This window comes from Balearica regulorum, chromosome 6 (assembly GCF_011004875.1).
Source record: "Balearica regulorum gibbericeps isolate bBalReg1 chromosome 6, bBalReg1.pri, whole genome shotgun sequence".
In the NCBI taxonomy this organism is placed as follows: Eukaryota; Metazoa; Chordata; class Aves; order Gruiformes; family Gruidae; genus Balearica; species Balearica regulorum.
Genome location: NC_046189.1, coordinates 20855872 through 20868467, shown reverse-complemented (window position 1 = coordinate 20868467; position 12596 = coordinate 20855872). Strand labels below are relative to the sequence as shown.

The 12596-nt window shown below is 56.4% G+C and overlaps 1 protein-coding gene across 1 annotated transcript in view; it reads left to right on the top strand.

Annotated features, from left to right (window-relative positions):
- Nucleotides 1–495: 495 nt before the first annotated feature.
- The window catches only part of GAD1 (glutamate decarboxylase 1), a 34846-nt gene continuing 22745 nt past the window's right edge, over nucleotides 496–12596 (top strand). The window contains exons 1-5 of the mRNA XM_075756691.1: nucleotides 496–1233; nucleotides 2474–2620; nucleotides 4693–4755; nucleotides 9988–10146; nucleotides 10877–11119. Coding sequence (XP_075612806.1) covers nucleotides 2551–2620; nucleotides 4693–4755; nucleotides 9988–10146; nucleotides 10877–11119 — 535 coding nt within the window. The 5' untranslated portion in view covers nucleotides 496–1233; nucleotides 2474–2550. The remainder of the gene's footprint in view (nucleotides 1234–2473; nucleotides 2621–4692; nucleotides 4756–9987; nucleotides 10147–10876; nucleotides 11120–12596) is intronic.

Below are 12596 nucleotides of genomic sequence, written 5' to 3'. Positions count from 1 at the left end.
AATAGGGCTTGTAAGTTTTTGCTCTTCCCTCGAGTCCTTCAAGAAGGACACATCCCTGCTGCTCCTTGGGCTGCCCAGCACCCCCTGCACACGATGAAATTCTCTGGCTCCATCAGGCTGTTTCCCCTCCTCCTGTCTCAGTGCAGATTCCTTCCAGCTCCTTAAGTGCCATCTTTGTGAGAAGGGTTTGGTTTAGGCACCTGCGTAGATACCGCGACATGCTGAAATGTAGCACCGCGGTCACCACCGCAAAACGTTGGCGAAGCATGTTCGGGGTGGGGGGTGGAGAAACACAGATTTGGGATTGTCGAGAGTACAAAAAAAATGTTGGTCTGACGTTTCTCGTTTTAGCAGAAGGATGTCTGGTATGAAAATGAGGGCATGTCACAGAAATCCAGGTGTTCCCCTGAGGCCGGGAAGACAAAAAGAGCGGCGGTGCCTGTGCCTCTGCCACCCTCTGGTGGAGAGCGGGGCGGAGGGCGCTGCTGGCAGCCGGCCGCGGGGACCGCGGAGTGAGCCGGAGGGGCACATCGAACCCTCGGCACAGCGAAGGGGGGGTGGGTTTGCTAAGCTACAGTTCACACAGACTCCCCTGGCTCACTCGTGCGCCGCATCGTGCGCAGGGGAGTGCCGGGGCCGCAGGGACGGTCCGAGCCGGAGTTCGCACCCGTCGCCTCTGCCGGTACGCTGATGTGTGCGGTGCTCTGCCGCCTGTTAGCACAGCCCGCGACCTCGGGTCAAGCCAGTGCTATCTAGGGAAAGCCTCTGGCACCGTCCGCGCAAGGGACTCAACGGGGGACTCGCAAGGCAGAAACCCCTTCCTGGGCTGACGCCCCCGCCGCTGCTGGGCAGCCCTACCCGCAGTGGGAGTCAGCCCCGCCGCCCCAGGGCGAAGCAGAGCGCCGGCGGCACCCGAGGCCGGGTGGGCCGCCCCTCCCCGCCCCAGCCGGCCGCCCCGGCGGTCCCCAGCCCCCGTGCGGAGCGGCGCGGAGGGGGTGGCGGCAGCCCTGTGACTCATGCCTGCGTCGAAGCAGATCAACCGGCGATTCACGCTTTTAAAAAAGCAAATCCGAGCACTTCTGGAAAAAAAGGTCATCTCGCATTAAATTCCGCGGCGCGATTGGTATTCCGACGTCGTTTCTGGCGGAGTTTATAAGCGGCGGGTCGCTCCCAGGCTGGAGTCGCCCTGCCTGCCTGGACTCCGGCAGTAAGAGTGGTCCGCTCGTCCCCTCGGTAAGTCTCCTCTAAACCGCTTCCTATTTTTCAAATCTTTGGGAACCTCTTTCAGGATCCGGAGCTTTTTTTCTCCCTCTAAAATCGGTTTTGGTCGCCGTCGTATCTATAGAGAGGTAACGGGTATTTTGATACAGCCAGAGCCTTAGACATTGTGTTAACCTGTTACTTCACTTCCAGGCATTGTCTAGAGAATCTCTTCTCCTTTATGGTTGTTTTCTTTTTCCTCTTAAAAAAAAGTGTAATACCTGTTTTCCATTGAAATCATGGATCCGTTGCGTTTACACGCGGGCGTAAATCCGCCCAGCAGTGGAAATGAATAGGTAGCTACCGACTTGAAAAAAGCCGCTAACAAAGAAAGCGTTCGTTCGTTACCGCGACCTTCATTTTCTTTACAAGGGGAATAAAATAAATCGCAGGTAGCCGTGGGGACAAAGAGACGAGCGGGGCAGTGACCCGGCAATTCTCGATCAGCGATCCTGTATTGGTTATCGGAGCGCCGTGTCCGCCAGGAAGGAGCTGAACATCTGGCGAGGAGCGAGGGCTGGTCCGGCACCTTCCTTCTCCCAGACAGACATGCCTTCTCCTGCCTTTTGTGCCGCTAAAGCGAGAGCGGGCACAGGAGAGCGCTGCTTAGTGCTGGAGCACGTACTGGTCCCGGTTTGCTGGAACATGTGTGTGCAAATACACATGTGAGCGGCGCCTGTCATTGGACCTGGGCAAAATGCACCTTTGTGGTGGCGGGGGTTTATCTGTCAGTCTTTCCTGAATGCTTAGCCTGGCATGTTTGGGGCTCGGATGATAACGCACGGAAACGGACTCCGTTTGGGATTGTAGGTCGTTTGGGCTGGTAATTTCTAAACCCGCTTTGCACGTTGGTTTCCATTTGACGCGAGTCACATAATCGCCCTGCTCAGCGGCCACCGATATAATTGCGATAGACTTCATGCTCCGCTAAATCCGCCATTCAGGCGCGCGGGTTAGCGCCTCGGCACCCAGCGAAGGGACGATTTTGCTCTTCAGCCTGTCGAGGCATTTCCCCGGCGCGCCGCTCGCGCCTGGCCCCGCGGCCCCGGCACGGCCGGCTCCTGCCCGCCCGGCCCCTGCCCGTCCTGCCGCCGCCCCGGGACCTGCGCGGCTCACGCTGGGCTGCAGACTGCCGCCCGCCGGCGTCCGGACGGGACTCCTGTGCGGTTCTCCTGGAGACCAGACTACTAAAACCGCCTTTTCTTCCTTCCAGCAAATTCCTTGCTGCCCACCCTTCAGAGGAATATCGGAGGAAACCCGCGCTACGGGGACTGGGGCTTTTCTGAAGGCATGGCTTCCTCCGCTCCCTCGTCTTCCAACGACGCTCCGGACCCCACCCCAACTAATTTACGACCCACAAGTAGGTTTTAATATTTTCCTCGTTTAAAGAATTTTGGAGGCTTTCTCCACCTAGGCTTGGAAAGACCAATTTCGAAACGAAACGACAAATCCGTGAAGCCCTGTTCCGTGCCGTTAAGCAAGGTGCGGAAAGTGCTCTACACAAAGAAACCATCTTCCTGGTGGGAGCGGGAGAGGTTGGTCCGTGGCGAATAAAACGCTAGTAGGATAAGCCCACCTCAGCGACCAGCGCTGGCTTTATCGTACGGCCACATTTGAGGGATTTAGACAATAAACTGAACACCCAGATGGCCAAAAAATCGAGATCTTGTAAGGGGTGTGGAGAAAATCAATCAGTTAAAGGACGAAGTTACACCAGTGGCTTAAAGCGGGTGTTCCCCCCCCCCTTACATTTTATAAATGCTAATGCTGCAGCTTCCTTTCAGCCTACGCTGAAGCCTGTAATCAAGCGAAATTTGGATGCTAATTGTAGCTTTTCAAAGCCTTGTATTCCTAATTGCTCTGAATTCGCCTTGAGTTATTGAGGTGTGAGTGGGAAGCAGAGGCTGCTGCAGGTGGATAGAGAATCAGTTTATAGCCCTGCCAGGCAATTCAGACCGTCTCCTGCCGAAAATAATACTTAAAAAAAAAAAAAAGACGCTCGATGCTATAAAGCATCAGAGACAAAGAGCGGGCAACAGTAAGAAATGAAAGGTTGTCAGGCACAGCCAAGTGGGGAATAGCTTTTACCCTGAAAGGGCTACGAGGCACGAGCATCGGAGTCATTATTGTCATTATTCTGCAACTGGAAGGAACGGGGGAGGGGGCGAACGGCAGCACTGGGTCTTGTTCCAGGCAGGGGTGACAGGCTCTGCTGCCTTCGTACACGCAGAAATCGAATTAACTGGCAACGCGGCTAAAAATGAGATAACCTCTGTCAGCGGCACCCCGCCCTGCCCGCCCGGGGCTCCCCGCCTGCCGGCACGGGCAGCGCTCCCGCCGAGAGGGGTCCTCCGCCCGGCGGGCAGCGCTGAGGCGGTTACCCCGCTTCTCCCTCCCCGAGGGCCCGGCCGCTGCTCTCCCCGCCCAGGTGAGCCGCCCACGTCCCAACCCCTCTGTCTCCTTCTTCCCTCACGCACCAACGCCACCCCGGCCCCTCAGTGCCACTGCCCTCGGGCACCCCCTGTGCCCTCCCGCGGTCGCCCTGCCCGCGACCGCTTCCCCCTCCCCGCCGACGGCGGTGCCCGCCGCGGAGGCCGCCGTGGGGCCTCCCGCCGTCCGGCGGGGAGGGGCGGGGGTTGCGCGGCACGGCCCGTGCCCCTCCGCCCGCCGCGGCCTCGTCTCAGCGACAGCCCCACGACTCCACCGCCGGTCCTGCGGCTGCCCCGGCGCCGCGGGCGAGGGGGGTCGGAGATGCTCAGCTGTGCTCTGGGCCGAGGCCGGCACCCCTTCCACTTCAGCCCTGGACTTCGCTCCTCGCTTCCCCCCGGCTCAGCTGGGGCCGACCGTGGCGTGGCCGGGCTGCGGCTTACGGGGGCTGGGAAGGAGCTTGTCCTCTCTGTCGGTGCGGTCGCGCCGCCGGCGCTGCCCCCGCGCAGGAGTCTCGGCAGCGTTTCCTCGGGCGTGCAGGGCCGGCGGGCCAAGGGCTACCGGCCCCGGGGCCACCATATAGTGGGCCGGGAGCGTCCCTAGTGTGGCCGTCGGCGGCCCGTCAGTCCGGCCGAGGCTTAGTCATGCAAGTCCGATCATCTAGTCAAATACTATTTTTCACCCAATTAATTCCTGAACTCTTTTGTGACCCCATTTCACGCCATTTTATTTTAAGCTGCCTCTTCCCTGGAGCCCCGCCAGTAAATTATTAGATGTTCGGGTCCCGGGTGCCTTTCCCTCTCCTCTCGGCGGGCCAGCGTGTCACTTCGCTGTCACCCGAGCCTCAGCTGCCCCGCGCGGGGCACGCTCCGGCGCCGCCGAGCTCGGGAAGCAGCCGTTTCTCCCAGACCGCGTGGAAGGGGGCGCGGCGGGGTGCGCAGCGGAGCGGCAGGGCGGCCGGGGAGACCCGCCGCCCCAGGGGAACGTCTCTGTCCTCTCTTCCAGCTTACGACTCGTGGTGCGGCGTGGCTCACGGGTGCACCAGGAAGATCGGGCTGAAGATATGCGGTAAGTCCGCCCGTGCCTCGCCGTGCGACACCCCACACACACCCTCACGCTTCGCGACGCGCCCTGCCCCGGCCGGGGCCCTCCCGCTGCGGGTCGCCACCAGCGCCGGGGGCAGCGGTGACCTCGGGCGCCCCCTGCCGGCCTCACGGCGGCTCCGCGGCCCCGGCCCCGCCGCTGACACCGGGCGCCGTGCTCTCCCTTGGATTTGCGTGGGCCGAGCCGCTGTCCGCCGCGGGAGGGACGGCTGTGGGCCCCGCCGCCCCTCCTGCGATAAACGGGGGTGTGGAGACGCCAGCCGCCCCCGGCGGGGGGAGCGCAGGGCTCGCCGGGGAGGCCGGCGGCGAGGAACTAGCGGGCGGGGGTTTGGCCGCCTCTCACTGTCTGAAATTTTTCAACCTTATCTGACTAGAAAATACGGATCTCCTGGGGGAAAAAGATTAACGAGAGCCTTATTAAAGAGCAATTCGTCAGCTTGCTGCGCTGGTAAGATAGCGCTGGCAGCCAGTCAGCGCGCAGGCACATGAAATGCAGGAAGGGAAACAAATGCACAATCAGATCGCAACGTTATAGCAAGAGATTCATTTGCAGATAACAAGCTGTCTTCCTTCTCCAGATTTCTCAGTAGCGCTTTCGCAGACAAACAGCCAAATATTCATTTTCTGATGGGGAGAATCGTTCAGCTTAGCCCGTGCCCCTTATGAATAGAAATTATTTCCCATTTTCCCCAGCTACCTCTTTTTTGGGGAGTAGAAGATTATTTCGTGGGAGAAACGGGGCTTTTTTCAAAGCAAAGATATATTTAAACCTCTTGCCCTGCTTGCCCGGTCGAAGCTCATTCGCTAAGGGTTTTGTTACATGGAAGTTTGGACTGGAACAGAATCAGTGTGCGAATGTTTAGCCCTGTGTCTGTTCGAGATTTCATTGGCACCCACAGGCGACATTAACGAGCAGTCGCTTAGTTCTATAAATAGCTCCTGATCTGGGTTTAATGGACCGTTTCCCTACCCGTCCCTTCAGTGGCTGGAGCGATGGGCTTTTTCATCATCATTTTAATTTAGCCCGGCAAGCAGAACTGATAAAGTAACGCACCGTTAGGCTTGTTCCGTGTTGCTAGACTACCGGGGTTACAGAGGGACATCGCAGCTTCTCTCAATGCGATCAAATACACTGAAAATTAAATATTCCACCATTTTGGATTTGAGAAAGGCAAAAGAGAGCAGTAGAGGCTTTGTGAAGGGAATTCAAAACAGGGCTGCTGTGGTTTTTGGTCGGGTTTGGTGCTCGGTTTTTCTTTTCTGTTTTATACGAAGAATATACTCTGAATAGCGACGGTGATCCGGAACAATTGGATTCGATCGCAACCACTGTTTTTGATCGTATGGACCCTTCCATTTGAATCTAACACCTTCACAGAGAGGGAAGGTTGCCTTTGGTAAATACATACAGCGAAGTGTTAGCGTTGCCAAGAATCCTAATTAAACATGCTAAACAAGTTGACGTTTGACTCTTACAGATGATATCCCCTCGTCCTTACCTTTCATAAGACGTCATTCCAGACCCTAAATATTGTGCAGACGCAAAGCTATAGTAAGCCAGGCGCCTCGGAATTGTTCCTTCTGTATCGCACAGAAATCGATTAATTTTGAATGCAAACTTTAAATGAGGGTTATGCTCAGAGAAAAGGCAGGTCTTGAACAATGAGTCGGTTTTTCCACCTGTGTTGTATATTGTGTGCTTGACATTTTCAGCAATTACATATCCAAGATGTATATGTCATTTCTTCTCAAACAACTGATTTAAGGATTAGTTCCTTTCCTTTCTGGTTGAAAGCCACCGCCTGAAAAGAGCCCTGCTGCTGCCACACCCCCACGCTCTTCGTCTCTGCACATCTGCACTTTAAAAAAAAAAAAAAAAGAGAACATATTTTAAAGCGGTTTAATGAACTGTCACGGTGGGCAAAGTGTGGGCAGATTTCCCTGTGTCTGGAGTTGCATGCTACACCTTTCACTGCCACCTCGGCAACGATTATCGCTGCTGGGACCGATCCTGCTAACATTTGCGTGGCGTCAGTGGAAATGCTCAGGTGCGTCTTTCAGCTGTTCGGCCCCGGCAGCTGATGATTCCCGGCCCGGCGAGCAACGCAGGAGAGTGGGATTTCAAAAGCAGCCATGTGAGTCAGAAACCCGTTTCCGGAGCGACTGGGATTTATGCTGCCAAGTCACGCAGGCGGTGCTGAACCCCCCGGCCACGGAGGGAACCAGAATTTCCTGCGGCTGCCACCGACGTGTATTGACCCACGGACCGGGACCCGGCAGGTCTGTCCCTGCCTCGGAAGCGGAGATTCCTACAGGGCAGCGAGGCCGAGGGGGGTTCACACGCCTGCCTTGTGCGAGGCCTGATGTGGAATCACGTCGGATTTGTGGTCACGTTAGGGACCGAGGAACTCCTCGCCAGTCTAGTCTCACTCGGCTTTTAAAAACTCGGTCTCTTAAAGTGCATCGATGAAAATACCTGTCAGTGGAGCACCTGGGGGAGGTAGCCGCTGCTGGGAAAGGCTGCGCTCTCCGCTGCTCCAGGAGAAGCAGCGCGGACGCTGTTTCATGCGCTGCTACTTGCTGAATCTCTCCTACACCGACCTTACTTTCCGCATAGGATACAGACGAAAGGTTTGCTACAGTCACGCGTTTCCCCCCTAGGCGTGGAAGGAGCCCTCGAGCGCAGGCTGCCGCGCTTCCCTGCAGCCCGGGACGCGGGTCGGTGCTGGGGACCGTCCCCCACCCTCACTTAAGGAGGAGAAGCGCGGGGAACAAAAGGGTCCGGCGGCCCCAAAGTGGGGGGCAGCCTCTGTCCCGCTGGGCTCCCCCAGGTACCGAACTCTCCAGATCCGCGAAATACCGCCGTGGCCGAGGGACCTGGGCGAACGACACGTTATCTACAGCCGAATGAGCGATGCCGGGCGGCAGCGGCTTCCTCCCTTCAGGCTTTTTTTTTTTTTTAAGTCTCCGCCCTCGACCCGCCCCACGCGCGACCGCGCAGCCTGCGGGCCCCGTGCGAAGCCGCTCAGAGCCCCAGCTGATCCCTGAGCTCGCTGCCTCCGGCTTCGGTAGATAATAAGAGGAGCCCCCGCAGGGAAGAACCGCCGCGAAGTCGTTTGGGCAAGGGGTGAGCTCCATGCCCCCGGCGTGCTGTCACCGCCGCCTCCCTGGCCCAGCTCTAGTTAGGCCAGATCCTTCAGGGAAGCCCCGGCCTCTCTGAGCCCAATGTGAGCCGAACCGGAGGCAACTGCAGCCTTTCTCGGTTACTGAAGCGTTGCCACCTCCTTTCCCACCGCAGCCTCCGAGGGACCCGTGTTTGCACGCCGAGAAGAGAGCCAGTTGTGCGGCGAGGAGCACGGCTCTCGGGGAGACCGCTGCTCTTCTTGCAGACGTCTCTTCCCACTGAGCATCGCCACCGAGAGCCTAGAAGAAAGAAGTGGAAAAATAAAGCAAAATGAAGCCACAGGACCTGGGGAAAGAGGATCGCTCCGGAATTCAGTCTAGACTGCACCTGCTTCGGTATCAGCTGCTTCACCTCACGAGCAGGCGAATAGCACTAGCTGTTGCAGGAGCTGCAAGGACCGTTAAAAGCAGTAAAACAAATTTAAAAAAAAAAAAAAAGTAAAGTCATCGATCCTGGACGGCTAGTCCTAATTTATGCACAATGAGATATTCCCTTAAATATTTTTTTCTCGTATAACTCTTGTTCCTAAAAGCATCATAGAAAGAAACTAATTAGTAGAAGATCAATATTAAAAGGCAAAATGTGAAGTGTTCACTGAAAGGATGGGCTAGACAAACCTGCCTGCAAACAACCATCTTAGAGATCCGTTTGGGTGCCCGACTGATGCAGAAGGGGCTGCCGGCCGGGGGCTACGTTTTCGGTAGCTCTTACGGGACTGGCAGCAGGGTCCGAGGCACAGGTACCGTGCCGGGAGCCATTCGGCCAGCGGCTCAGTGTTGCTCCCTTTTCTCCGCACGAAGATGCGGCCCCCAGGGCCTGAGGAAGCTACAGGGGACCCGGGCGGGCCGGCGGTGAGCGCCCGGCGGGATGAGCCCGCAGTCACGGTTCGCTGTCGGGGCTGTGGGCGGCCGGAAAGCGGAGGGCGTTGGAGACAAGCGGCATCAGGGGACGTGGAGGAGCGAAATTACAGCGTTGGTTTTCCTCCCTGCAAATTCCTCCTCTCTAGCGGACATCCCCAGCCGCGACGTGCTTTGGTTTCAATGGTTACTTGTTTAAAAAAAAAAAAAAAAAAAAAGGCCGGCGCTGCCGTACTGTCTGCTCCAAACATACAGGCATGCTCGCTGCAGCCTGGGAGATCAAAGTCCGTTGCCTTCGTTAATAACGAAAAGCCCAACACTATGCGTGCTTTAGCGGGCATGGATTTAGTAGATCAAATCCTGAAAATTCATTGTTCTCTCTGCTTTGTTAAAGTAGACAAGTCTCGTTACTCGCCGCGGGCCCTGAGTGGCGCCCACCGCCCACCTCTTGCAGCGAGAGGATTTATGACTTCTGTTGCACATAACAGCAATTGGGATCGTGTCCTGGGCGCCAGGGCTGCGTCTCCAGTGAGAGTGGAGCTCCTGGATAGATGGGGGATGATTAGTGTTAGTATCAAAGCATCTTTTCAGGTGGAAAATCCGCATCTCCTGGACATGTGCTGGTACCTACTGATAACAGAAAGGTGGGGTTGATGAGTGCTACCGGTGTCCTTAGAGCTCTGGTGCTCTCAGGACGGCTGCTCCAGAATGGCTGCTTGTTCTCATGCCTTTTGTGCGTGAGAGCACCACGAGGGGAACTGAAAGTGGCCCTGATTTTAATCATACATCATTGCCCCTGTCTGCTAGGTCCATAAACTTCGCCTGCAGGCTGAAATAGCATTGACTCATCCTGAACTCTCTTCCAGCGGCTGATTACTGAAGTGGAATCTGTCTGATCGACTTAATAAGAATTTACCACTACACTAAATGACGAGAATTTGTTTTTTGCATGGCTGGGTTTTTGCAGTTGATGGCATTTTGAGCTCTCCCTCCTGGAGGCAAATAATCCCCATAAATACTCTTATTCCTGACCTCATTAGTCAGATCCAGAGCCAGCACTGCTTTGAACTGTTGTCTAGAGAGCTGCTTTAGATATTTCTAAACATGTTGGGAAGCGAGAAAGCTCTGACCTGTGCACCTTGCAATAACAATGTAGGGTTCCTGCAAAGGACCAACAGTCTGGAAGACAAGGGCCGGATAGTCAGCTCCCTGAAGGAAAGGCAGTCCTCCAAGAGCCTGCTGGCGTGCGAGAACAGCGAGAAGGAATCCAGGTTCCGGCGCACCGAGACAGACTTCTCCAATTTGTATGCCAGAGGTAAATGCTCTTTACAGCTTCTGCTTGCTCTAGCTCAGGCACGCCCTTTAGTAGTCTGTCCTCGCCTCCCGTGGAAGTGCAGCCACGTTCAGACCGTGCTTTTGCCTGGTTGTTTTTGAAGGAAGCTCTCTGTGTCTATGTTGCTGAGAGCCGCGCTGGCGATGCGTACAAGTTTCTTGAAATGCAATTTTGCGCACTTTGGGCTGATCCTCTGCAGCTCAGCTCCAGCGGTTCCTCCGAGGTCACTTCTGATCCAGCCTCTGGGAGGAGAGTGATTTTATATTTTATTTTCTCCTCAGTAAAATAGCAATGAAATGGTCTGTGATTGCTGGTACGGTGCCATTGATGAGGAGGGTGGGGAAGGGAAATCAATCCCTTTGTGGGTTGTCGGGCGGGGAGCATTGCAGGGCAAGGGCAGGTGGGGGTTTGGGGGTGCTCTTGGCCCCTGGGATTGGCCGGGGTGCCTCAGAGGTGCCCCCGCTGTTCCTGTGGGAGACCTGGGCTCGCCCTTCCCCACTGGGTGAGAGGGGCTGGGAGCCCTGGGCGCAGCGACGGGTTTCACTCACTTGGGAGCGAGCAGGGCAGCCCGGAGCCAGCCGCCAGTCCTGCTACGGGCAGGCTGTGCAGGGGCTGCGGCTTCCAGGTCCTGGGAGAGCTGCGGGCGGCCGGGGCTGGTTCATTTCTGCCTGTCGGTCCCAAAGCAGGTGCTGACATCTGGTTTGCCCTGCAGATTTGCTGCCTGCCAAGAATGGTGAGGAGCAGACCATGCAGTTCCTACTGGAGGTCGTGGACATCCTCCTCAACTACGTGAGGAAGACATTTGACAGATCCACCAAAGTGCTGGACTTCCACCACCCACACCAGCTCCTGGAGGGCATGGAGGGCTTCAACCTGGAGCTCTCAGACAACCCTGAGTCCCTGGAGCAGATCCTGGTGGACTGCCGGGACACGCTGAAATACGGAGTGAGGACAGGTAGGTTCTCACACACTACTCCAGAGAGTCCCTCCTGGGGCTTTTCTCTGGCCCAGGGTGAAGGGAGGGGGGTTGAGCCCATGGAGGTAAGCCCACACCCTCACCTCTGCCTCTCTGGAGGCTCAGCTCCAGGGCTGTCTGCAGGCGCTGGAAGTGTCTCTGCTCAGAAACTTCAGTTATTGATGCTCCACCTGTCCCCGACGGGTAGGGCTCAGTGCTGTTTGCAGTGCCTAGAAACAAGTTTTTAGGACATAATCTCTTTCACTTGATGAAATGCGAGCTGTATCTCCAGGGAGCAATATCATTAGGTAAATGAGGGCATAAATGACACTGAATTTGCAGTTTTTCTTCTTTATGTTCACCAGACGTTTAATGAAAAAGAGACTGAAATTCTAGGAATCCTCAGTAAAGGAACCCTGTGGATTTCAGCCCATTACCCAGGAGCCCTGCCTGTCCAGGTCCCTCTGATTCAGATAGAAATGCCCGTTTATACTTCGTTTACTGGGTGAGCTGTGGCCAGGCTCTAAAGCAAAGCCTTTGCTTTTTCAGGCTGTTTGGCCTGAAATGTTTTACATTTCTGTCAGCAGAAAGCTCGGCTGGCAACAAGCCCTGACCGCTGTACGTACCCAAGCAGGTGAGGAACAGGACCGGAGCGGAGGCCGTGTCTCCCCTCCCCAGTCGTGCTCCAGCATTTCAGGGCTGCTGAGCTCTACCCGGCGAGCTGCCCTCTTCAGCGCGGCACGGCTCGGCACTGCTGCCATGACGGGCGGCGGTCTTCCCGTGGGGCTGAAGCGGCGGGAGCTCGCAGGGGGAGGCTTTTGTCTGGCAGTCTCTGGGTAGGCAGCTGCGAGCAATGGCTCCTGAACGACGGGGCGCTGCTTTCTGCACTGTTGTTATGCAGCTGTGAAAAACCAACGCAGCGCACTGAAGGAACAAAATCTTGACAACTAATGTGGCAGATAGCTTCCTGTCTTTTCCCATTTACATGGTGGTTTGATTTATTCAAGAGTGTCACGGGCATATTTTGATTTAGTACCCTTAATCAAAGGGACCGTATTTCGCTCCCAGACCCGTGGTCGTTGAGCAGGTGGCCAGCAGCAAAGCCAGAGTCACCGCGGCCTGTGTGCCTGCGTCGTTATTCAGGTATTGATTGCGCCGGGACGTGGAACAATCTCTTCCCCTCACCCTCACCTCCCCTGGAGCTTTTGCGGGACCGGCAGGACCTGTCCCCGGGAGCTGAGATGCAGGTATCCGATCAGGCACAAGCTCTGTTCAAAGCAGCACCCGATGCAGCTTTAAAGAAGAGCTGCTCGGGCCGTGTGACGACCCAGGACACACGCTCTGGTTTCCCGGGCCCCAAGGGCTCACGTTCTCTCCCCAGGCGAAGCTCCCTTTAAAGCCAGCGGAGCTGAATCTGCAGCTCAGCTTCAGGAGAGTGCAGGCTCGGTGACAGCTTTGGGAGGTCAGCGAAATGTCT